The sequence below is a fragment of the Amblyomma americanum genome, chromosome 4 (genome assembly GCF_052857255.1).
Source record: "Amblyomma americanum isolate KBUSLIRL-KWMA chromosome 4, ASM5285725v1, whole genome shotgun sequence".
Taxonomy (NCBI): Eukaryota; Metazoa; Arthropoda; class Arachnida; order Ixodida; family Ixodidae; genus Amblyomma; species Amblyomma americanum.
In genome coordinates, this window is record NC_135500.1 from 56433807 (window position 1) to 56460228 (window position 26422).

General features: G+C 47.1%; 1 protein-coding gene across 1 annotated transcript in view; it reads right to left on the minus strand.

Annotated features, from left to right (window-relative positions):
- Positions 1-5118: 5118 nt before the first annotated feature.
- The window catches only part of pps (protein partner of snf), a gene marked incomplete in the record, with an annotated part of 147377 nt that continues 126073 nt past the window's right edge, over positions 5119-26422 (minus strand). Inside the window, 3 exon segments of the mRNA XM_077660973.1 lie at positions 5119-8806; positions 15103-15312; positions 23114-23330. Coding sequence (XP_077517099.1) covers positions 7496-8806; positions 15103-15312; positions 23114-23330 — 1738 coding nt within the window.

The window sequence follows — 26422 nt, forward strand, 5'->3', positions numbered from 1 at the left end:
GCAATTTTCGATATTCATTGCCTTGGAGCCTTATTTTAACTTCTTCTTACGCTGTCTCAAACTTTTTATGAGACCTGTCTTGCTGTGAGGTTTCTTCACATCTTTCTGATTCTGTTGAGGCTTCACTTTATCAGCACTGGTTAAAAAGAGGACACAAAATGCTCAGCATCTAGCGAAGCTTACAGTTCTTGCGTCTTTGTAATAGGTCCAGCAAAGCTGCATTTGTTTGGCTGCAAGTTCCAGTGACAGACTTGTGTGATAAGAGACGTTTGCTTCCGTTTCTTGGTGTTATTGTAAACTCAGTATTGTAACGAAAAGAAAACTATTTATATTGGTTAACTTAATTGCATAATCAAATTTATAGATGTTTTATTGCTACCATTTATTTTCGCAGTGTATACTAAGTATAGAGTTTTGCAAGTTCACAGGCAGGCTGCTAAGCCGAGGCCTATTTTGGAGTAAACAGACTTAGGGTTTCACGAGAAACCGGTATGGCTGCTGGGGGAATAATTAAAAGACTAAAACAAGTGCACCATACTAATATATAGGATGAGGAAGGCAACCATCTAAAAAAAACAGTTGCAATTTCCAAGAGTTGGCAAAATATGTGCTTGGCAGCACAGTTGGCCTAGCCATTTTATAGTTGCCAAGAGTCTAGTGTTAAAACGAGGGTAAACATATGTGCCTCCACAAGCCATGCCTTGCAAGCTGCAGGTCATTTATTGTTGGATATGTATCTGTAGCTCACTGACTACACAAGTGCTGTGATTCAGTGCAGTGCTCATCAGCATACAGTGAGAAAGTAATCTTGCTGGCAAGCATCAGAGCACTGAACCAAAAATTGGGAGCAGATTCTTCAAATGGATTTCTTTGGGCAGAAGTTGGCATGTATCGTGGGTGCTTTGTCTCATGGGAGTAGTTTGGTTTAGTTCTGTTGCAGTATGGAGCACATGTGGTAGCGGCACCGGTGTTCGTTGAAGGTAGCGGGCAGTATGCCTCTTCATTAGCTGCCTGCCAGTCTGAAGGCAAATGTAGGCTCCCACTTTGACGAGCGGCAGCAGTGCCTGTTCTAGTAGAGCAGCATTCATCTTTATGATCCCTGGTGCATATTGTTTTGTGTTGCTTCCCTACATGCTGACAGAGATGGTGTATTGAACTCTTGCTGCAGTGCGCACTTCTAGTACCTGTTTGAGGCTGCATCGACTGGCGTGTTAAGCACCATGTCTCAGGTGCTCATATTCAGATTGGCCTGTACATTCCAGCGTCAAATGCACTTGTCATCTCTATTTCGAGGTGTTTCATGTCACTAAAAACTTCAAAACAAGTTGCACGTCACCAATGTCACCAAGGATCATCTAGATTGATGCCGCTCATGTCCTCATTGTATAGCATACTGCTACCATCTTTGGCCATTCTCGTAGCTGTGATATTGCACACGTGTAGATCTTGCAGGTGCTGTCCTTTCTGTGTGAAGGCAAACTGGAGCAGTTAGCGTGTGCCGCTCCATTTTTGTAGACTAGAGGCATCGTCCCACTTGTATTTTCCAGTGGTGTTCTCTGTGTGTACCTCTTTCACTTGGGCAGGGCTGCCATAGCAGTTGAGGCTGTATCCGCTACGGATTAAACTTGACTGGAGCGCAGTGTGTTGTACCTGGCGCTGAACAGCAGGGAAAGTAATTCACCATGGATCCTCTTTCATTTTCATTTTCTGTGGTTGCTTGCTTTTTTTATGCAGTGGGCAGTGCTGCCTCCATATGCGCTGCTGTACTTTCAGTTAAATGTGTGTGCAATACTGCGGGGGGTCAGATGCAGCAAGATGTGTTGCTGGGCTTGTTGGTTTGACATTGTGAACTCTGAAGCGCTGGCAGACGACGGACGAAAGGAGGACTGTGTGTCACGTCCTCCTTTCGTCCGTCGTCTGCCAGTGCTTCAGAGTTCATAATGTCAGATGCAGGCCTGCCAGTAGGCTGATGGCAGATTTGGAGATCTTTCATAAAGTGAAGAGTATGTGACAGTGTGAGTTGTAAAAGCGCTATCCAAAGGGGCATTATCAAGTTGCTTGTGGTGTGTTGTGGTGGCTGGAAATGTGCCAATTACATCGCTGTATCTTGCCTGGCTGTTCGAGCTACGTCTTACCTTTGTGCACGAAATTTGAATGCCTTATTCTGCAAGCTTCCAGCTGTCCTCCTCTCTATAAAAGGCTGAGCAGAAAAATAAATGTTCAGGAAATGGACCTGCCAACAGCGCCTTGATGGCTACGACATTCAACAGCCGATTCCAGGGTTGGTGATTGAATCCCTGCGAGGCAACCGCATTTCGATAGAGGCAAAATGCAAAGACACCACCCAGATAGTTGAATTTAATCTGGAGCCCTCTACTGTGGTGCTCTTGTAATCCACGTGTATACTGGGGATGATGAACCGAGCACATACCATACAATCATGGCTGTTCCTCTACTGCATGTATACCATGGCTGCGTGAGGAATCTTTGTGTGGTGAGCAGCTATGTTATATCGTAGTTGTCACTGTCTCTCGACTTGCATGGGGATCTATACGGTACTAAGATGACTGTTTCTTCTCACATGCACATCACAGTTGTAATGGAGACACCACCGAGGGAGTTTAAAGGAAAGTGAACACTGTAGCATGCAATGGTTTTCAGAGGGTGATAGCACAACGGAACATTTGCATAAGTATTGTCGCAAGGCTAGCAAGGCCCGATTTTGTAATTATTCTTTAGGCCGTTTATCATCAGTGACATTTGGGTTTGTAGTTCGCCGGCTCTGGTGTCGCAAAGGGGCTAACCAGTGGCAAGAACTGCGAATGGATGCCGCAAAGAATCATTGCAAAATGTGTCCCCAGGCCAGAGTTGTGCCACTGCATCATGTTTGCTGTCCTGGAATGGTGCAGTGCGACTAGTTGCATGCTAGTGCACTTGTGTTTGTTCAGTCTATCTTGGTCGTCCACTGCTGCCAGGTACACCAGTAGCCACTCCGTACTGATGGGCTTGCCTTGCCCCAAAAACTGTGGCAGCGTCACGTCGTCTGTAGTTATGCACCCCTGCGAAGCATGGCGCTGGCATGATTGATGCCTTCGTGGCATTGCACCTCATAAAGATGGAGAGCTTCACATATCTGCTTACCAGCCACAACTGAATGCATAACTAAGACAGTTGGGAGACCTGTTTATGAATGAAATCTCCTTGGAGACTGATGACTGCCACCCTTCGCCTCCCCCTGGTGCCAGCCTCCTTCCTCTCTTGCAGCAGCTTTTGTGTGTAACCCTGGAGACATGTTGCCGCAGGCAGTGATAAGCTGGTGTGGCCTTGTTGGGTGGAGTGGCACTCCGCAATTGCAAGTTGAAGGAAAATGCGCAAGGAATACAAGTTGAGGGGGACTGCAAAAGCTGAATTCTGCATGATAGTGTCTGTGCTCCTGTAGTTCATGCAGAAAGAAATTATTTCGGAACAGCATCACTTCCAAAGCATCCTACTGATTCCAAGACATTTCACACCATCGGCAGAGGGCCGTTTGGGAGGTTTCTTTGGAAATGTCAACATTGAGCATATTAGTTGTGCTGGGCTTAAAATCTCCTAGCAGAAGCTGCAGACTTTAGCTGTTCGAGCTGCCTCTTTTTATTGACCTTAAATTTTGTGGTTCTGTGGCAATAACATGCATGCTGTGAACCATGCTTATCTTGAGGTGGAAAGAGTGGGACTGACTTCGAGCATTTTCCAAGTTGAGGGTGCCTTGCATTGCAGGATGACCATGGCATGCTACTGTGTTAGGCATCAATACTGACGCAGCTAAACGGCTTGAATAATCTCGGTACCTTTGAGGAACTGCCATGCATGCACAAGCATAACGTGCACAAGGCCCAGACGAAAACTAGTTGTTTTGTTGAAACATTGGTCAGTGGAGCGAGGCTTTCCCCCTAATCTGCTCATGTTAGTGCCGTCAAGAATTCCATCATCCCTGCTGTCTGCCAGCTGTGTTTAAAGGAGGGCACAGAATTGCATGCAATTCAGCTTGCCGTAGCTTCTGATGAAAGGGAATGAACTTTCGCTTAATCAGGTTAACCACGACATTATCAAAACTCGGTCCCACTATTGGCTGGAGGGCCCCCTTGGGGGGACACCTGCCGCTTCGTTCTTGAATTGTATCCGACTATACTATACTTGTTCTGTAGTAACTTCAGTGCAGGAAAAAGATGGCAGCTTATTGGTTTTGGCCAGTTTTCATGATGGCAAGATGCCAGTGGCATGGTAGGCATTGGCAGCAGTGAAAGAACTTGACTGGCCTGCTTGGTGAAACTGTTGTTGCACATGGGGTTGTTATAAAACCACTAATTTGCTGCTAACCGATCCTCTGTTGAAGACTTTCGTTTGGCACACTAAAAGCTATCAAACCAAGCAGCGATTCCTTCACTGCTAAATTTGTTCACTTCGGCAATTAGCTGGTCGATTACTGAAGGTGCCGTTTTTTTTTTGACAACTTGCAATGGATTGCTACCAAGCAATCTATGTACAGCATTTTAGGAGCTGCCGTGGGGAGACTACTGATGCGACAGCATTAGAGGTCCCGTTTACAAGACAAGCTGGTGTCTGTTGACCAGCGTCACGAAAAGGAAGGTGGCAGTGAAATTAATTCAAATAAATTAAATGCAGTTGCCAACTGTGGCTGTAAGCATCAGCTCATAGGTGGAAACGGATGACCTCCTGAAGAACTATCGGTGCAAAAATGAGCCGCACTGGAGCTCGGCAAGAGCAACCAGTCTTTCAAGCCTCATTGGGTCAGTAGCGTGTCGCTTAACCACTGCACCAGTAGTGGGATGAGGACTCCCCGCAATCAATGAATGAAAGAGGAGTACTTGCACGGGAGGGATCTCTAATGCCATCGCATTCTACTCTTGAGGGTAGGTCAAGCATCGTCTAAGTTTTTTTAACCCTCCAAAGGATGCAGTGCTGGAATGTTGAGCATCTGGGACATGGAAACTGGAACAGATGAGAATGGAATTTGGCTGAGCCACACTTGTTCCCTGTTTAGTCTGTTGAATTCAGGGCCCAATGCCGAGAGCTCGGGTGGATACCTATGCTGTGAAGCAAGAATGTTTCCTGCCACACTGCAGCCACAAGTTTGTTTTTATTCCAAGAACAGACACATTCGGCTACACAGGAGAGCTGCATGTGCTTTGCTTGAAGAAAATTGTCATCAGCGTACGACAATGCACTATGTTACACAGCGCTGGCGGCAGCCACTGGCCCCCACATTGGAGAGGGAGGGAACAGAGCCTGCAATTGCACAACCATCAACTGCAAACCCGAGCAGGTGGCCATGCATTGTGTAAATGCGTGCACAGAAATGTTTATTTTGCTGGTGCAGTCTTGACCATGCGTTTTTGTGCACGCAGATTGAAGTGGAACGTCTGGCTTTTGTGGACTGCGTTGTTACTATCCACATTTCATTGTTTGTTGTATAATGCCCTCTCTTGCTTTACATTATCACTGCCTTTGGGCAGGGTTGCCCTGTACATTCTTGCTAGTCCAGAGAACAGCGAACTTTCAGTTCTTGCAATGTATTCCCTACTGGGTGCATTCTGTGAGAAATGCAATAAAGTCTGTTGCAGCTGAACTGCAGATTTTTGCATTCCTTTATAGTTTGAGTGGTCTGTTTATTTTTTAAAGTATTACAGCTAGTAATGCTCCAAAAGCCCGGATGTTGGGCGGCATGCCGATGCAGTAAGTGAATGCATAGCAGTCTGCTATACCTTGGCCTGAATGAAATTAGGAGCTTGCATTTTCCCACTTATCACAATGCCAGCAAGGTTGCACTGTGTGCTACTGGGAACAAAGCGTTTTTACTATGCTGCGATCACGTTTATGAAATGGTTTACAGTCACTTCCAATGCCTAGGCAGAAGTGCTTGGTTTTAACAAACTTTTACTGGAAAAATTTTGAGCATGCAGTTTAGTGGAAATTCTAGCACTAAAATCCTGCATAAACGCGTTGGTGCTATGACCATGTCTTTAAAAATTGCAAATTGGTAATACTTGCCATGAAATAAGTTGGTGGACAGCTGGTGAAGGTTCTTGCCAAATTGGCCATTTCTTTTTGGCCAACCCATATTGAAAAAAGAAATATATATAAATGCCAGTCATGTTAACTAACCACCGCAGGTAATGCTAGCTCATGCATGGTGCATTAACTTTCTGTTACAAGTTCAATAGGGCAAGCGTTTACCACTGTCGTGTGATTGTGTTCATGAACTGCTTCCTTGTGGATTGGTGCAGCCACCGGCTACACAGGACACAGCCCATCAAAGCAAAGAACTCTGCAGGTAGGTTTCTAGTCTGTCTTCCGACTGTCCTCTGACACATTTTTTTTCTCCTCTTTATTTTGTTCCTCAGTTAAAACCTGGTACTGAAAGTGACGATGCTGTAGTTACATTAAAAGTTGTGAGGCACCGAAATGGGGAGTTGGTGGGAGGGGGATGAAAGCGGCGAGCTATGTACAGGGCATGCCAAGGCTGCCCGTGATGCACCGATGAGCGCAGCAAGGGGTGAGAAATGACGGCTCGAGCCACTTCCCAAAACACGAAGACACGTAGAAAGGTGCTGCATTCTTCGGCAATGCAGCACTGATCAAGGACGTCGATCCAGAAGAGAGTGAACTGCGTGGCATGCTACTGTGTGCACATTACCTCCACTTCAAGCACATGATGCCAGGTCTGGCACAATTTCACACATTTTTCAACAAAACAGCACTGTTGTCCCTTTATGTCTGTACACTAGGAGGGGCGAGAGAAAACTGCGAGCCATGCTGCAAACACATGTTCCTTCCATTTTTGCTTTCGCTTTTTCTTTCTCTGGTCCAGGGAACTCCACCGAGGTCACACCAAATATTGGCTTTTCCACTACAACAAGGATCAGTTAAAAAAAAAGAACGAAAACCAACTGACAAATACACAGCAGTTATCTACAGAAACAATGCCTCCAGAGCATCTGGAAAAGCCCAACAAGATGAAATAATGGAAGAAACAAGCAAAGCTCTTCTATGCACTGAACACTGCAATTCACTAGTGTTCCACTGTCCCGCCGCAAATGTACGTAGCACATCCAAGTGTCCCACTGCAGCAGACAGCTGCAGCTAGCACATCTGCCCCGAAGAAGGGAGGCCCCCAGCTCAGTACGCAAAAGCGCATCAAAAAATGGGGCCAGCAGCCAGTGTCGTTGCTGTCCGGCACGTAATGCAACATAGCCCAATGCCTGTGAAGTCCATCAAAGTGGATGTCATTGGCCGAAGCCATCAAATGTGCGTTGGTTGATGGCAGAAGCGTTGCTGGTTTGAGAGCTGCACACTGCTTCTACTGAGAATGATGGTAGCGGTGTTTTGAAGAGGCAATGTGGCCTGTGCGGTGCCGATGACAGCGCAGCATTAGCAGAAACCTTCTGGCAGGCCAGTGGTCCTTGTTTCAAGTCCCGGGCCTCTTCCTCCCCACTCAGTGGTCCCACTGGTTCCGGCGGCCTCCCCTCCACCCAGGGGCCCCTCGCTGGCGGTAGTCGCCGCTGCGACCACCATTCCAGCCGGCCTGCGGCGGAGGAGGTGGTGGGCTTTTCCAGTAAGGATCCGCTGCGCCCCACTGGGGAGGCGGGGGTGGTGGCGGTGGGTATCCCGGGGGCACCACACCCGGGGGCATCACTCCGGGCGGGGGTGCGAATCCAGAATCCACGGGAGGTGGCGGGCCGTACATGGCTGCTGGTGGTGGGGGCGGCACCAGGTTAGCTGGGGGAGGCTGCGCCATGCCCGCAGGTGGCGGTGGCATTCCAGTCGGTGGAGGCATCCCTGTCGGCGGTGGCATCCCTGTCGGTGGAGGCATCCCTGTTGGCGGAGGCATCCCTGTCGGCGGAGGCATACCTGTCGGCGGAGGCATACCCGCTTGCGAAGGCATGGGCGGTGCCGTGTACATGGTCGGTGGGGCAACCACTGACGTGGGCTGCGGCAGCGGCTGCACAGCGGGCGGCGGCACCTCCAGCTCCTCGAGCTGCTTACGCGCCATTTCCATCAGCTCGCTGGCAGACTTGGCACCCAGCTGGCTGCCACCACTGCCGCTCGTCGAAGCTGGGGACAGCATGGCAGCAGGGGCACCAGGACTAGATGTGGCAGCAGCAGCAGCAGCAGCAGCAGCAGCCTTCCGGCGGCGCGGGTCCTGCGGCCGGGCGGCTTCCTCGACCACTAGCTCGTCCTTGGTGGGCGTTCCGGGTGACCGAGACTCCACGGCACTGACTGACGATAGGCCGGGCGGCATCACATCCCCAATGCCTGGTGGCGGTGGTGGGCTGCCACCGCCCTCGGGGTCCGACTCAGGCGTGGCGTCATCGCCTGCAAAGTGACGCACAATGGGGTCCTCGGTAAGAGTCTTCTTGGCTGCCGCCAGCGGGCTCTGCTGGGCCTGCTGTTGAGGCGAGCTGATGGCTGGCAGGGATGCTGGCGCCAGCAGAGAGCCCAGCACGTCGCCGACACCACCACTGGCCGAAGGCGTCTGTGGTGCCTTGACCTTGTTTAGAAGCTCCTGCAGGCTTGACGGCAGACTGCAGGCGCCTGAGGAGGCCCCAGCGCCACTGAGAAATGACAAGCCTGTATCAGTGGGTAGCGAGCCATCCAGGAAAGGGATGCCTGATGCCTCTGCAGTCGGCGAAGCCTGGCTTATGGCAGGCGCGGCAGGAGGGGTCGCAGCGGCTGCAGGCTTTCCCATGGACATTTGGATGGCCTGCAGGCGCTGCAGCTCAATCAGCCGTTTCTGCTCTTCCACCTGCGCCACACAAGGTTCAAGTGACCACAAGCATCTCGCAGAGCAACCCGGACAGCATCAAATGACAACAGTTTTTCAGAATATCATCATCATCAGCTTGACTACACCCACTGCAGGGCAAAAGCCTCTCCCATGTCTCTCCAATTAACCCTGTCCTTTGCCAGATGCGGCCACTCTGTCTCTGCAAACTTCTTAATCTCATCCGCGTCCCTCACTTTCTGCAGCCCCTTGCTACACTTGCCTTCTCTTGGAATCCACTCCGTTACACTTAAGAACCAGCGGTTACCTTGCCTTCATATTATACATGCCTTCCCTAAGCCTATTTATTCCTCTCGATTTTAACTAGGACGTCATAGACCAGCGTTCGTTCCCTCACCCACTCCGCCCGCTTCCAGCCTCCTAACATTACACCTACCATTTTTCTTTCCATATCTTGCTGTGTTGTCCTTAACTTAAGCTGAACCCTTTTCTTTAGCCTCCATGTTTCTGCCCTGTAGGTGAGTATAGGTAAGATACAGCTCTTTATACTTTTCTTTTGAGAGATATTGGTTAATTAACTGCCATTCATGATCTCAGAGAGCCTGCCAAATGCGTTCCACCCCATTCTTATCCTTATAGTTATTTCCCTCTCATGATCCAGATCAGTGGCCACTATCTGCCTTAAGTAGACTACAGTAATGCCTCGTTATAGTGCAGGCATCGCCACAGCAGAGCACTGGCGACCCTTTTGCGCATGCAGTGTCAAAGGCATGCAGCCTGCGAATGCATTGCCAGCCAAAGGCACACAGAGCGAAAAACCATCTGGGGCCGGGAAAGGGCAATGCAGAACAAGTGGGCGGCCAGCGAACAGGGGCAAAGTTTACAAACAATCGCAAGCATTAAGCAGGAAAGCTCGAGGAGGAGGGGAAAGAAGAATGGCTAAAGTGAAATGCAGGTGAAACCACCCGCCAAAAGCGTGAAATGCCGTTAAAGCAAGACAGATGAAGTGGACGAAGAGTAAGAGGAGGTGTGGGAAAAGATAAATTGAAAGGTTTGGTTTGGTAATGGGGCTTAACCTGAGTCTCTTTGGGACAAGCGACTCAGGCTACGAGGGGCGCCGTGGCCGCTCTGCACAGTACACGGACCTCTATAGCACTTCACCTCCATCTAAATGCGACTGCTGCGACCAGGATCGAACCCACATCTCTCGGGTCAATAACCGAGAGTGCACTGCAACCACTAATCAGCCGCCATGGGGGCGAAAGAAAAGGAAGCGCGAAAAAAAAAATGCAATAAAGCAAGTGGACATTAAGCAGAAAAAAGAAGACAATAAAATTATGAGAAGCGAGGAACACATCTCTGACACGGACAGAAAAGGCATTTCCTTTCTGTGAGAATGAGAGAGAGAACGCTGATGCAGCAGAACAGTTTTAGTGACTTCTTTGTTAAAGCGGCCACTATTCGTGATCACTGAGCAGTTCTCAAAGAATGGCAGGCAGCCGCAGTTGCTGCAGTGACATCATAAGGTGTCCGCCACGCTCCTTTTAGATCACTTTTCTATATCGCTTGAGCACTAGTACAAAGTGGAAACTGAGGCAGTTTTCTGCGTATATGTATCATGTGAACATAAGAGCTGTTATTTTATTAGTGAATATGTCCCATCTGTGAATGAACCTATGTCGAAGCCCGCAAGGAATGATCTATGAAAAGTAGAAGTTCGCTGCGTTGTTAAGGGGTGACACTGGTCTTAGACCTATTTTCCTTATTTTAGTCCAATCCAAATTAAACTGTAATACCTTGCTCAGTTTCTTATACTGATTTCAAATATGAAATTGCCATTTTAATTAATTTGTTAGTTCCTAAGATAATTAATTTCAATTTGTTATTTATAAGTACCTCGGTACAAAAAAATGGGTCAATAAAAAATAATTTTTAACCCATGGCTATATAATATGGTGAGTAAAGAGTGCAATAATCAAAGCAGTTTTTTCATTTCAACCTCATTAGTAATTTTACAGCACTTAGAATAGCAGCATTCAAAACGTGAATATCATACATAGATGAACTTTGCAAAAGTATAAATTCTTGAAGCGTGAATGAACAATTGTGCTTCGATTATTGAATACATTGTGCCTTCAGCTTCCCTTAGCAAACAATATGACATGTCTATCTGTCCTAGACATTGAGATATTGACGTACTAAGACAGCCAGATGTCCAAAATTTTCATGGTGTTAAATCGCCTGCTCCTGAACAAACTGAGCCCACACAGTGATCTAAATTAAATATTATGGTCAAATTACCATTTCCTGGGAGTGAAAACTGGTAGAGATGAAGAATAATATCCTATAGGCTCCAGAAATGTCATTTTTAAAAAATTGATTTTTGGGTAATTTTTTGGTCCCAAAGACCAGTGTCCCCCCTTAACTGCATCACAATTAGCATTTTATATATCTACAACTGCATTTATTTGGCTAGTGGGTATGTTGGTGTTAAACTGAAATTTTGAAAAACAGTCATATTGCTAAGACCAGGCAGGAGCAACATACAACTAAATTATGAAGTCCGAATAAATTCATTAGTAGTAAAAACCAAAGCTGCTAGAAGCGAGTAGAACAACCAGTAACCGTATAGGTTGGCCATTATAATTAATGCCCAACCAATTAAAGTGAATAAGCACTGACACTGGGTAGAAAATGGCACACTATAAGGCGATTTGCATGAATGTATGAATGGCCTTCATTTGAAGAACAGTGGGCGTCATACTTCCATGCAGCTGATGCTACATCCGCCCATCCCATCAGCCTTGAGATGTCAAACTATGGAAGGGTAGCTACGAAATCTCCTAGTAGCGTTAAGAACAGTCTGGGCGCATGATATTTTAACAGCATTAAAAAATTACCACAAATAAAATTACAATCAGAACAATGGTGAATGAATATTCCACACACAAAAAAAATCAAAGGTCCGATGTCCTGTGTTCTGAACCCCAAGGAATGTAGTGAAGCAGCAGGCGGCACCTGCAGATTCATAGTTCAAGTGCTATCCTATTTCGTCTGGCAGATATTCCACCTGACCTTCTTGAAAAAAAAAAAAAAAAAAGAAAGAAAGCCGTCTGAAAAACCAAGATTGGCAGTTGCCTTTCTTCAAATAGAACAAACTTGCAGCCGAAAGGTTTAGGTTATTGTTTTACCACACCAAGGGCTGGCCAGGATATCCTACGGGGGCGGCATACGTCGAAAGGGAAATTAATTTTTGGACACTGTTCCTTTTCAAGACAAAATAAAAAGAACAAATTATAGCACTGAGATAGCAATCGATTCGTTTCGCATAACCGAACGCAAGGCGTAAGACGCTTAGGTCCAAAGACAGAAAGGAGCACCGGCCAAATTTTTGACGTAGCTGCGGTTATCTCTTGCATCCCATTGGCGCTGGCACTGAAACGGACAGCTACTGATTTCCTTTCGAAAGGTTAAAATAATTATCCATTAGTTTTGTGTATCTTCATTGACAGCCAAGCGGTGATGCATTAAGAAAAAATGGGATACTTATGTGATAACGCAACAACGAACAGCACGGCTGTCTGGTCAGCCCCACGTAGCAACACGGCGCGCGCACCGAAGTCTCTTCCAGGAGTCTACGCCAGAACCGCACCGCGCCAACCGCTTCTGGAGCCTCCAGGGGAGAGCGCCGCTTTTGCCATTAGAAAGCCTTCTAGAACACTGTAACATCGGCCAAAGCAGACGAAACTCTTGAAAGCGCACGAACAACGTCATTCTCGAGAGTTTTCGCTTCAAACGAGAAGGCGACCCGCAGGTTGCGCTTGCAAGTGTGGACAACGGTGCTGTCGAGCTGTTGCCTGGTCGCAAGCCCTTTGCCATGTTTGATGCGAGGAGCTACGTTTACAAATTGAGAAGACGACTTTGGGGAAGCCGGTCTAGAAATTTGCTCGCCGCTCGTCATAATCGGCCTGCATCGCAATAAAACACCGCCCCCAAGCTTCAGTGCACTTTCGACGGTGCAAATCGACAGATAACTTGCCGAAAACATGAAAAATCCAATGGCGAGTCAAGCTGTCAACATGGAGGGTCAACGCAACCATGGTGTTTCGCCGACTATTTTTCCGAGGCGGTCATGCTCGATTTGCGCCATCCGACTAGACAAACGGTATAAATGCATGGTAGGGCCACTGAATTTTGTTCCTAAACATTTGTCAACGGCACGGATACGACGCTGCGCGAACACCGACACTTGAACTGTGCAATTAGCATGGTGTCACCGATAATGGTGAGCCGAAAAACTGTAACGCCCCTACTGCAAAACAGTTCAGATCGCACTGCATACCCACAATGGGAGGCTAATCGTTTTTTGAGCGCAACTAACACAACCTTAGACTCGAGCCATGGCATTTGCGACGCTTTCCAGTGCGATACTCTTGTAGTCTTACATCACCCGCCCCATAATCACGAAGGCAGTAGCCTTCGCGATTTGACATACCTCAAAGGTTGAATGCATGGGCGGCGACCATGGCCTCGTGCAATGCTTGGTCAGATTAGAACAGGGGTTGCACGCGCCCGGTAAAAACTTGAAACAGCCAAAGCTCATTGCCTCTTTGCACCTGAATGCATTGTATTTTGACTTCCTCACAGTTGAGCCGCAATTAAAGCTTGACTGCTTTAGCTTTTTTCGGGTGGACGGTTATATCGAATTACCGTTTATAACTAATTTTTCCGCCGTCCCGCTGACTTCGTTATAATGAGGAATTACTGTATTCCGTTACCACTTCCAGCACCTCGATAACAATTGTGAACTGGCGTTCCCTTGCGACGCTTGAACATTACTTTGGCTTTCTGCATGTTAACTTTAAAACTTACCGTTCTGCTCTGCATGTCTAAATCATTGATCATGCTTTGCAACTCCTCTCCTGAGTAACTTAGCAAGGCAATGTTATCAGCGAATGTAATCCTGCATTTTTTGTTCACTACCCATGCGGCCACACCCACAAGCGCACACACTATAAACAGCTGTGCCTGCACATATTAAAATGTCTTTCAAAGAGGGAGCTTACCCTGAAGTATTGTGACCACGGAATAAGGGCCAACCCATATGAAGTGCATGCAGCTGTCTGCAGATTTCTGCCAGTCCCTGATAATCGGGCTTTGTCGGCTGAACAAGCTTGAACAGCTATGCAGTTATATGCAGAAACTGATAACAAGCTTTGACAATACAGAAGAACTCCATTAATTCAAAAATCTTGATATTCGATCTGCTGATGCGGTCCCAACCAATAGTTTAGCAAGTAGACAGCATGAGATGTTCATGTTCAAACCTTTGAGTGTCATTTATGCACTGGTATGTTTCTGCCCTTCTCTCTACCAGTGCCACTGACGTGCGCCCCTATGCTCTCCAATTGCGTTCAAAAATGGTATGCCAGAACGCAAACATGGCATGCTTGGGGCAGTCCCACCATCTATCTTATCTTTCTAGAAACTTGCACTTTCACCTCACAAGGTGTTTTCTCTTCTGTGAGCTGAGGTGCACAGAGCAACCACGGTGTCGTGTCCGTTATGTCGCGTCTAGTGTAGGGAGCATGCCTTTCTATGGCCTCACTTGCCATTGCCAGTGGGAAGAGAGGCAACTGCACTCTTCTATCTCTCATCTTTCTTTCACAAGTTGTCACCTTTGAGTTCGATCCCTGGCTCAGCTTACATCGCTTTCAAGGAGGGGTTCCTCAAGGGCAGCCAGGTAAGAACGGCATGACAGGTAACTGCTCAGAAATCTTCTCTCAAGCCTGAATCACATGGTCCGGCCCACCTCGGACACATGCACTTTTCGAAAGATCCCATCCCATTCCTCAGCTATCAGCAAAGCCAACACGCATTTGCCAGTTCTGTCCGTGCAGTTCCCGCGTTTTACAGCAACAGCTGGATGGGTGTCATTGTGTCATCACCTTCTGCACAACCCCACCCCTAACCCCCACCTGCCCCTGGTTACTCCAACACTGTAAATGCCCCACCCTCTCATTCCTGAATCAGCCACTCCAACAATGTCCCTACCCAGAGATACTCAGACTGGCACCAGCAATTCGTGCCACCCTGCTGTTGCTGAAATTCACATTACCACAAGGGCCAACATCCTGTCATTTCTTCCCTACTGCTTGATGCTGCAGGGCATGAGTGTCACCTGGTGCAGCAAAAGCTGAACTGCTGCTAGTGTACACTTGGTGTCCTTTTGTAGCCCCTGAAAACTGGCCTGGCCACAAAGTGCGACCTTGGGTGCCACATGAACAGTGGAAAACTACTGTCACTTCCCAGCGCACCTCCTGGGTGAGCTCCACGAGCAGGCGTTTTTGGTGCTCCAAGTTGGCGTTGGTGGCAATCGAGGCCAGCACAGATGTTGTGACGGCAGCTGGGTTGGCGCCGGCCGAGATGCGCTCGATCAGTTCACTCACAGCCTGCCCAGACACCCGCGGGGGTGGCGGTGGCGGGGGCGGGGGCTCCGCAGAGGACGGCATGCCCGCTATGCCCACCTGCAATAAAGAAGGTGCACAGGCTCAGAGAGCAGGAGAGCAACACTTATCTGCCCACAGTCACCAAACACATGCACCTATTCCGATTCTATTCAGGACATTGGCTTCGATACATGGCACCACAGCTGGTATGAGGTAAACAAGGACTGCCACATGGCTGCTGCCTGAATCACTGCAGAGAGTGAGCAGAAATTAACCTAAAGTCATTCTTTCTGATGACAATGAATTTTAATGGCCCAGCGGAAACTTGGTCATAAAGCACCATGACACAAGCTGTTTCACTCCACACATGATGGGGTCAAAGACCGAGCATTTCGCTCCAGACGAGCAGAGTACCAGCCCAGGGGAAAGCAACCGTACTTACTCACGTACCGTATTTGCACGACTGTAAGGCAACCTTTTTTTTTTTTTCTTGAAGTTCAAAATCCAAAGTGGTAGGCAGGGGTTGACTTACAATTGAAATCAAAGCATGGCACCATATAGTATAAAGCCGAAACAAACAAAATATCGGGGATGCCACAGCGTAGTTGCAATTTTGTCTGCTCTACATTTCCACCCAGTAGCATTCGGCAGTTTTGTGTACTTGTTCAGAAGGATTTTTTTGTTACTTTTTACTGCGTACTCGGTGCTCATGGGAGTGTCGATAGTTACTGGAAGAGCTGCTGTTCCAATCGCGACGGCATCGCCACTTGCAATGGCAGCACTTTCAGGGAGTGTTGGTATCTGATGAAAGAGCCGACGCCACTCACACATAGTTTCCCTTTGATTCTGTCTGACACATCTATCGTAACTGCCGACCATGTTTTATCTTTTTAATGCAGCGCTTAGCTAATCCGGCATTTGTGCTCAGGGGCCAGTACGCATTCGGCGCTCATTCACGGCTACAGTCAAGGAAGTTGTCATTCTTTACGCTGAAGAAATGAACAACTGCGCGCCCGGCTGCAGCGAGGCAAAATTCAGCTGTTCCACACGCTATCGTGATGCGGTTATTGCGAAGTGGGGGATTTCATTGGATGATGAAGCTAGAACAACGTACTGTGGGATCGCAGAAGCGACGATGACGGCAGCACTAATGAGGACGATGGTGCAATTGTGGATAAGTAGTCCAGTGACTAATACATTTTCATTTTAGAGTGTGCCCTCCAAGTTGCCACTTCAAAAATGCGAAGAAATGTCTGTATTGCTGTATCTCAAATGGCAGCTTCAATACCATATAACTCAAGTTCTATGATAGGCAGGATGATAATTTTACCCTTATTGCATTTCTTATCGCACGTTCTCCTCTAGCTCGGCCGCGGTGCCCCGCCTCCCCCACCCCACGCACCCCACTCATAGCGCCGTTGTGCGCTGTGTGAGCCGCGGCGGAGGTGGCGGCGGATACTGACGCAATTGCACTATCAGCACAATCAGCAGCGATACATTTCTCCTTGTTTATGACTGGGAGTAATGCTGTTTTCTGTTAAAATTTTCAAGGTGATGTCACCTACATTTATTTCTTATTTTGGTTTGTGTTCTGGAGCGTCCTTTCGACTCATCTCACAAAAACTGCATGCAACAAAAACCTGGATAATACGAAAAATCTTAGTTTTTTTCAATGTCATTACAACCAGGTTTAACTTTAATGAAATCCCTGATGTAATGAGGTACGGCATTCTAGTGTTCGTAACTTCTCATCCATAGAACACCATGTATTTTTAGCTTCATTATAATGAAGTAGATTTTGCTGCATTCTCAATGTGACGGAATTTTATAGCTGGATGGAAACAAACCTTAAAAAAAATTGTACTTCACTTTCACTTCACTTTATTTCCTTAAAGACCCTCGTGTGAGGGTATTACATAAGGGGTGGGACACATATAGATTAACAACAGAAAAAGTACACAAAAATTGAACGAGTTATACAAAGAAAAATGATCATCGTGATGCAAGCAAACGCGTAATTTGGTTAAGAAACATAGTTTGGCATGTGATGGCAGCAAGTTCATGGGGAAGGCCTTTCCAGTCGCTAGCAGTCCGGGGAAAGAATGATGAAGAAAAAGTTGTTGTGCGTGCTCGTGGCCGAGATACCTGCTGCTGATGTCCGGTGCGAAGAGAAAAGCGTGGTGGGGGAGGGCAGATATAGGGTTCCTGAGATAGCTCGGAATAAAAGAATTTATGAAATAGGGATAAACTAGCAATGTGGCGACGAAGTGGAAGAGTAGGTAGATTGGACTGCGATTTCAGAGCTGATATGCTGATATCAAAAGAGTATGAGGAATGAATGAATATAGCTGCCCTATTTTGAACTGATTCAAGTGAGTTAGTAAGGTATACTTGTTTCGGAGACCAGATGGGCGATGCGTATTCTAATTTTGATCGAACTAGTGATTTGTATGCGAGTAGTTAAGCATGCTGGGGGGCAGAGTGGAGATGATGCTTTAAGAAGCCAAGCGTTTTGTTAGCAGATGAAATAATGTTCGCGATATGGCTATTCCACGTGAGGTCATGACTAAGATGAACGCCGAGATATTTATATGATTGGACAGGGTCGATAGGAACGTTAGAGTAGGGGAACAGGAGAGGATTACTGCGACGGTGGAAAGATATATACTTGCATTTGTTTATATTAAGTGTCATTAGCCAGTCGTTGCACCAGTTTTGTACCAGATTTAGGTTATCTTGTAAGGATTGCTGGTCAACGGAGTCAGTAACTGTTTTGTAAATAACGCAATCGTCGGCAAACATCCGAATATGGCAATCTAATTTCTGAGGTAGGTCGTTAATATAAATTAGAAACAAAAGAGGCCCTAGGATGGATCCTTGGGGCACCCCTGAGGAAACTGGTAATAAGTTAAACATTTGATTATTAATGACGACTGATTGGGAACGGTGAGTCAAAAATTCTTTTATCCATGCTAGTATCTCAGGATGCAAGCTTAGGCAGGAAAGTTTCAGAAATAGGCGGTTGTGGGGTACCTTGTCAAAAGCCTTAGCAAAGTCGAGGAAGATTGCGTCGGTTTGGAGGCTAGCGTCAAGGTTGGCATGCAGGTCATGAACGAAGATAGCTAATTGCGTTTCACAGGAGTATCCCTTACGAAATCCGTGTTGTGATGAATGGAAGAAATTATTTGAGTCCAGAAACTGCATTGTTAAAGAGTAAATGACGTGTTCCATGAGCTTGCAGGGTATGCTGGTTAGTGATATGGGGCGGTAGTTAAGTGGCGAATCCTTTTTACCCGACTTGTGGACTGGAACGACCTTCTCCACTTTCCAGTCGTGGGGTATGGTACCCGTTGAAATGGACTGCGCGAACAGTAAGCATAAGAACTTGGCAGATGCATGGCGAGCATTCTTTAGGACTTTTGTGTTAATTCCATCAATGCCGGTGGATGAAGAAAGTTTTAATTTATCTATTAGAAGGGATATGCCGGTTTCTGCGAACGTAACGGATGGCATTGCAGTTGTAGGGGCGTGAGTGGTTGAGCGGAGCGCATCAGAGCACGTATGTAATATGGGCACAGCCCGGCTTTCATATACAACAGAGCGCATGGACAGATGCAAACACGATGGCGATCACAGTGGTGGGCGCACCGCTAGCCATGCCATCTGGGGGAGTATGGGGGAGACTGGAACAAGTGCCTGTGCAGTCTCGGCAGCCTGCCAGGCCAGCCCACACCTCGCTATCTCGCCCAAAATCAGTGCCGAATGCGACACGCTGCCTGTACTCAAAGGAAGTGTGCCGCGTTTATCGCATAAACGCATTTTCGATGCTGAAAGCTTGGTAAAAGGACTGGAAAGCTCAGTGCCATTGGCACACCCGTCAGCTCTCAAGCCTGTCGTGCACTTCACACTTACACTTGACAACCTCGCTTCTCACTCAGATGATACACACACATGTGCAAAAGGACGCACTCTCGTGCTTACAGCAGAAAACACAAAGAATGGGGTGGACCCATTTCCATTTCATTGGTTGACGATTGGAGGACACTTCTCATCCTCAAAACATGAAGTAAGAAAGGATTGGCCCACCACAAGGTCGTCGCGGTAGCAGCGGCAGAACGCGTTGCTGTGTCGGCGGCGTGTTCGGGATGGCTTGGGGCACTTACAAGAGGGCGATGATGACAGCAAAACCAAAATTCAAGATGACTGTGTTGTTCCTGTCACACAGGACGTGACTGGCACAATAGACATGCTGAAGCGGCTCACGAGCTCGCAACATAAGCAAGACACACATAACCCTGTTTCTGCTGGTGAAGGAAGGGCAGAAGTAAAGGACCACTTAAATCGCAAAGGTTTCTGTCGGATTCTTAGCATGCTAGGAAACGAATTTCGATGTAGCAAAAATTTAGTGTTATGAAGTTAACTGCCAATATTACAGACTTCGTTAAATCAAGGTGCATAGTATATGGGCTGCACCTTCAAAATTCACACCCGCATTTAAAAAACTCTTACACGAGTTCATACAGTACAGTAAAAGCTCGTTAATTCGAACTGACACCCAGGTCCCGACACAGCCCTGTGTATTTTAATGGGGAAAAACTCCCGTTAATTAAAAATGTCAGCATCTGCTACGGTTAATTCGATCTACCCTGGTTTACACTGCTCCTCGTAGATACAAATTGACCCATAGAGAGTAAAACACGCTGCAAATTTTCCAGAAATGTAAAACAATGGAAAAAAAAAAGCCGAGCGCACGAGGCATGCACGAGCCTGCGCTCCGGTGCACGCTGAAACACGTTTTCACTGCCGGAGCACTCGCCTGCGGCACCGATGCTTCGGCACAAGCCATTCCAGGCTTTCGTTGTGCCACAGTCGTCGGTTCGGGCGCCGCCGCCATGTTTTTTGTTGGTGCCACGAGCTACATGAACAGCAGCGTGGAGATGTTGGACCCCTTGAGTGATGCCGATATAATTGAGGCTGCACACTGTAAGCAGAACCCACAGGGCTCATGTGCGATGAACACAGCCGACAATGATGAGTCCGACTGCGGCGGCGAGCCTATGCCACCGCCAAGTGCGCATGAAGTAGCGTCAGCGCTCGATGTTGCAGCGCATTACTTCTCTGCTAATGAGAACTCTGACGTCGCGCTGGAGCTCTTTGGAAAGCTGCAGATGATGCTGATGGAGTCTCGGCAGAAGAAACGCAAGCAAATGCTTATCACCGATTACTTTTAATTTTGACAACCCCTCCCCGTAAACAAGCATGTTTTGAGGCATAAATAGAGTCCTATATTCTAGTACTTGTTTCTGACGCGGAACTGGCTGATCAATTAATTTCATTGGACATTACGACCGCATGAATTTAATTCTCAAAATCGTCCACCACAAATGTGCAGTAGCGCCTAACTTGCGAAAACGAGTCTAGATGTCACTGCGCGCGGCGGGGCGCAATGACCGCTCATTCTGGCGCCCATTCGATAATACGAACAATTTTGTGGATGTCCCCTTAGGGTTCGAATTAACAAGCTTTTACTGTATTCCATGAAAGGACACACTCACAATGTCACACATAAACATTCACCTCCAAAACGTGACTGCCATAAGCCACCTACTGTTACTGAAATTAGCAAAGAAAGGTGCCCCAGTCAAAGCGGTTAACAAAGTACATGACAGTGAAGAAAGCAGGCAAAAATGGTGCTGCAAGGGCACCACTGCCCCTCTTCCTGATGGAGTGCTGTGGGCACTTCACTGACCTCAACTGTGCAAAACAGCGATAGTTGAAATCGGGCAGAGAGTGGACTTAGGCGTCTGCAGTACACTTTCACTCTCAAGTGCAGCCTTCTTTCGCTGCTTGCAACCAGAGTGCACTGGTCCCACGCGATCTGTTGCCAGCTCAAGGTCGACTAGTCAGCCACCTTTCTTAAGACGCTACACATTGTAGTATCTGCTTGCAAAACTGACTCTGCATCTGCAGCAGTGGCTCAGTGGTTAGGGCTCTTGGCTACTGAAGCGGAGGACCAAGGTTCAATCCAGGCTGCGGCGGCCATGTTTTGATGGAGACGGAACGCAAAAAGGAACCCGTGTGCTGAGCAATGCCAGCGCACGTTAAAAAAACCCTGCGTGGTCCAAATCAATCTGAGACCCTCGTAGACGATATGTGGGTTTGGGATGGTGAAAAATCAGGAGGCACTTTGGCGATCTAAATGCACCAGGCGAAAGCCTTTCTGCGCCCACTTTGGCTGCTTCTTTAGTTTTTATTTTTTTTTCTTAAATCTTTATTTTCTAGTTTTACTTTTTATTCTTTTCTTTTTAAATTTATTTCGCTCATTTTTATTATTTTTTATTTTCAATTTCTCACTTTATTTTAAAGTTTTACTTTTATTACTGCATTAAGTGTTTTAACTTTTTATTTATTTAACTAACTACAAATTGTTGCACAGTTACAAATTAATGGATACTTCCTAATTCATTTTTATCACATACTGCAGACCAAATATGGTCCAAGCAGGAGCCAAATATGGTCCAAATTAATGACTAATAACTAATCACCCATTATTTAGTACTGTAAGAACCCGCATATAATATGAACCCGAATATAATACGAGGTGAAATTTTAGAGACTCGAAATAGGAAAAAAAATTTTACCCACGCATAATACGTGTGATGAAAGCACGGAGAAGACATTTATTCAAATCAGGCCCCTCACTATAATCACTTTCATCTTCAGCAGCGCTTTCTTCGGACGTTTTTTTTTTCCCGCCAAATCATCCCAGAGGTAGTCATCTTCTGTGCCTTCGACAGCGTTCGATATGCCGCACTTCTTAAAAGGACGGCGCACAAGGTCCTCTGGGATGGTCGCCCACGTGTTCACAATCCATTTGCACAGCGTGGCTGGCGATGCCCGCTTCAGCCGCCCGGTCAGCGTCACTGTAGGCTCACCTGAGCGCATCCACTCTGCGTAGCACCGTATGACTGCTTCGTTGAAGGGTTTGTTAACACAAACATCAAGAGGCTGCAGTTGTGAGGTCATCCCACCCGGGATCACGACGAGTTCACTGCCGCAGTTGCGTAGCAGCCTCTTCACAGAGTCAGCCAAATGGCAACGAAACGCATCCAGCACGAGGATGGACGGGAAATACAACAGTGCACCTTGCCGCCTACAGCACACGGACTTTACCCAGTCAAGGACAAAACCCTCGTTAACCCAGTCTTTCTCACGGCCAATGTGCCATTCTTCGGGCCGCAAAAGCTTCACCGTGTCCCGCTGCACGTAAAAAGGGTTTCCCTCTGTCGTCGCCATCCACCAAACTGCCTCCAGGCCGCACTGTTGCCGATGTTCTCAGCAGCTAAAATCACCTTTCACTTGAAAACAGCAGAGTACTGTTTTTGTGGTCCTGACATCCAGCTTCTTCTCTACGGGAAAAATGAAGAACATGCACTGCGCGAAGCGTGGTTTACACGTGAGGATGTTCGCTGTCAAGCTGCGCACTCAATGACTCAACAACAAGGAAACGACGCCGTGGCGGTCGTGGCCACTGTGGGATCATGGCGCTAGGGTAATGAAGCCAAGCTGCAGTCAGCATAATAACAAAGCTAAGCCGTAGTCACGCGGCAATAACGAAACCAAAACTTCGAGCATGACTTTGAAAATTTTTGTTCTGATCCGCAAGTAGTACGAGGCGTAAATTTAGGAAGGTAATAATAGGAAAAAAAACCTCGTATTATACGCAGGTTTTTACGGTAATTGCTAAGAATACATGGGTTATACCAATTATGCCATTGATGACGTCATAGTGAGACAGATTTCACAAGACGGACGGACAACGATGAGCCATCAAAGGCCTTGAAACCCCACAATTCACTCTCCATGCTCCACAGCCCACCTCATTCTCCTCAGGGTCGTAGGGTACGTCCTCATCGTCTGCCACCGGGGTCCTCTCCGCAGCAGCAGACTGGGGGCGAGCATGCCGTGGCCTCTTCTCCAGAGGCGGCGTGTATGAAGGCTCGTAGGGCTCCTCATCGTCCGAGTGGGCTCCAGACGCTGCCTCTGGCAGTGGAGGCGTCAGCGACACTGCCTCCGGGCGCTCTGACCAGGAGGACCTGCACAGCAGAGAGGTCAGCTCAAATTTCCGTCCTGCCTCGTTGGCACAACAGAGGAAGAAGAAAGGCAGTGAAGGTGAAACACTGTAAACAGGGGCTTTCTTGAACGTATGGAGTTGATGAGCACATTGCATTCCTCAGAGCCCTCTCTCTTCGTCATTCGTTTCTTGAGATACCAACATTTGTTTTAAACTAAGTAATGAAATACAAACACTAGTATTGAATTAGGTCAGCAAGTTCTGCTTTTTGAACAAAGCTGCAAGGGCAAGTAGTATCCATCCACCCTCTTGAGTGGTGCAAATCCAGAGGGCATAGGCAAGCAAGGCACATTCATGGAACTGCATCCAGCTACAGTAGACTTTTTAGGAGAGGACGCGGGGATCAGATCGCGAAAAAAAATCAATTTTTGGAAACCATGCGTTTCGGTATCTGCAATGCCTAATCTACGTTATGTCAAAATGGTTTCGCTGAAAAGTTAGAACGCACTGAAAGATCCTGAAAAAATTTAATTTGTCAGTGCGCAGGGCAAGAAAACAGTTATAAATCGCACAAAATCACCGCAGTCCGCGGATCCATATCTCGTCTTTCCCACCACCGAGCGCCACCATCTTGTATCGTTTGAAAGCTCAAAATTCCGCTGTTTTCTTTCTGAATTCTTCAATCGTCGCCATCTTGTAACAGTCGCACAAACACAAAAGAAGCGCGGGTGTGCCAGGGGTGGTCACACGGGCCCTCCGATGAAGTGGGCCTCCGATTGGCTGCCAGTCTGAAAGCTGCCTCCCCATTGGTTGCTGGTGCGGCGGCGGGCAAGCTGGCAACCACAGCGGACCGCTGTTTTCTGGTTCGCAAACCATGCCGGAGTTTTCATTTGACATGCAGAATTCGGATTTCTGAAAGCCCCCAAGTTAGTAATGGATCGTCACTCATTTGAAAAGAAATTTTCGCTGAAGCACGCCTTCGGAAAATGGAAGCGCAAGCCTCCTACGGCAAGAAAAAGACGGCGACCAGCGGGAGAAGTGGCGCACCCGACTGAACATACGGAAACGTGCCGCGCTATCTTGCACCGCGTTACTCCAGTAGCGAAGCCGAAAGTCGCCCCGTGCCATCGACGCCGATAACCCAGTCGACAGAAGACGCGCCAATGGAGTCTCCTGCACCTTTGCGTACAGCCACGCGATTTCGTAGCCGAGATCGCAGCGTTGGAGGCGACGCCGGCAGAGACGGTGTGCTCTGTTTCTGGCGCATCGTGCGACACGGACACGCAGCCTGCGAGTGAGCCCCAAACGTCGACGACCTGCAGTGTGACAGCTGAAGATTCACCAGACGAATCATCACCTGGACGTAGCACCATTCAGGCACGCCTCGAGCCGTGTTTCATGTCGTCGGCAGTGACGGAAGAAGCGCAGAGATGCAGCGTTCGCGAATCCCTTTGCGCAGCGTCCGCAACTGAACGGAAGTTTGGTCACCACTGTCAAAGGACGAGCATGCCTCGATTTTTGCGATAGAGACGGCAGTAAATGAGGCAGTCGTGAAGTACAATTCAGGGAGCCAAGGAGCCTACTCGGCAATGTGTGCCACCTTGGGTGTGCATCATGGTGGCCTTGCCTTTCAGAGGGCTCAAGAAAAGGACCAAGAACACCTGAAGAAGGCATCCAAAGCCTACGAAACAAAGAGGCAAAGGTGCAAGAAGATGCCTGACAGCAATGATGCAAAATATTACAGCTCTGGTGCTTTCTAATAAATCTGCAGTGCTTGCAAAACTTAAGAGCCAGTTTTCTCAGAAGTGAGTTTTGAGCCGACTGTCCTGCTTGCAGAAAGCATAGAACAACTATGCCTTGTGGGATTTGCATAGGGTTTGTTGCACTGTATTTCTTAGTAAATTCTCTATGCAGTGACATTCCTATATTTTTAAAAACTATCTCATTTTTTTTACTGTTTAATAGGGGTGTGCGAATATTCGAATCAAATATGTTTGATACTATTCGGTTCGCATTTGAGAAATTGATATTCAAGAATTTCCAAATATTCGAAAATGCCCGAATACTGGCCAGCGATCGTATACTTCGCAGACTTTCATAAATTTGACCATGGCAAAACCACAATATTTGGGCAGATTTGCCGGTGATAGAGTTAAAAATTATAGGAAAATAACACACGAGGTCCTATCCCTTCCTTCTCCTTTGTTGATCCCGTGGACCGATCGCATTCGGGCGCGGCTGGGCTTGACCTCGTATCAATTTGCGCAAGTGGGCTTTCCCACATATCACACGTACTGCGAACAAGATGGCTCTTGAACTCCAAATGAATGAGGTTCTACTAGTCATGTGATTTTTTGTTGCCAGTCTTGTCATTTTATGGATTTTGTTTTAAATGTATCATTACAGTTTGGATACTGTTATGCTGTCTAATCAAGTATATACATTTCTGTACACATCATATTTTTTTATCTAGTCCAGTTTTCTAGGCTAGTCTAGTTCTATTTATTTTAGTTGGAAAGACCATACACTATTTTGAAAAAATAAAGGCAGCAACATTAGCTTGTTTATCATTTTCTGAAATATTTTTTGTACTGAACAGATATTCAATATTCGAAGCCATTTTTTCTGCATATTCGTATCAGATTCGTATTAGAAAATTTCAATATTCGCACAGCCCTACTGTTCAGCTAAATTGGCATGTTGATAACGACTGCATTTTTCAAACATGGATATAATATCCTGTGTAAAACAAAAATAAGGGTGATAAAAATATTTGGAGAACGTCACTGCATGAACTATTCATTTGGGGAACATATAAAAGCAACTATGGGCTTCTACCACGTTTTTTTGTCACGCCAGGCTTTCTGCAAGTTGGGTTCAAATAAAAATTTGTAATGTCAAAACTACTCATGATATATCAATGAAACTTTGTATTCCGTCATTCAGCACACTTCCTAATAACCGTGCCAAATTTCATTGCCCTACTTAGAAAAAATAAGGGATTTCACTACGATCCCCACCTCCTCCCCTTAAAGGGCCACTGACCAGGAGTATGGACATTTTAGACAAGCAAGCCCAGTGTATAGAGGAAGCATTGAAGGTAGCCTCTGCAAA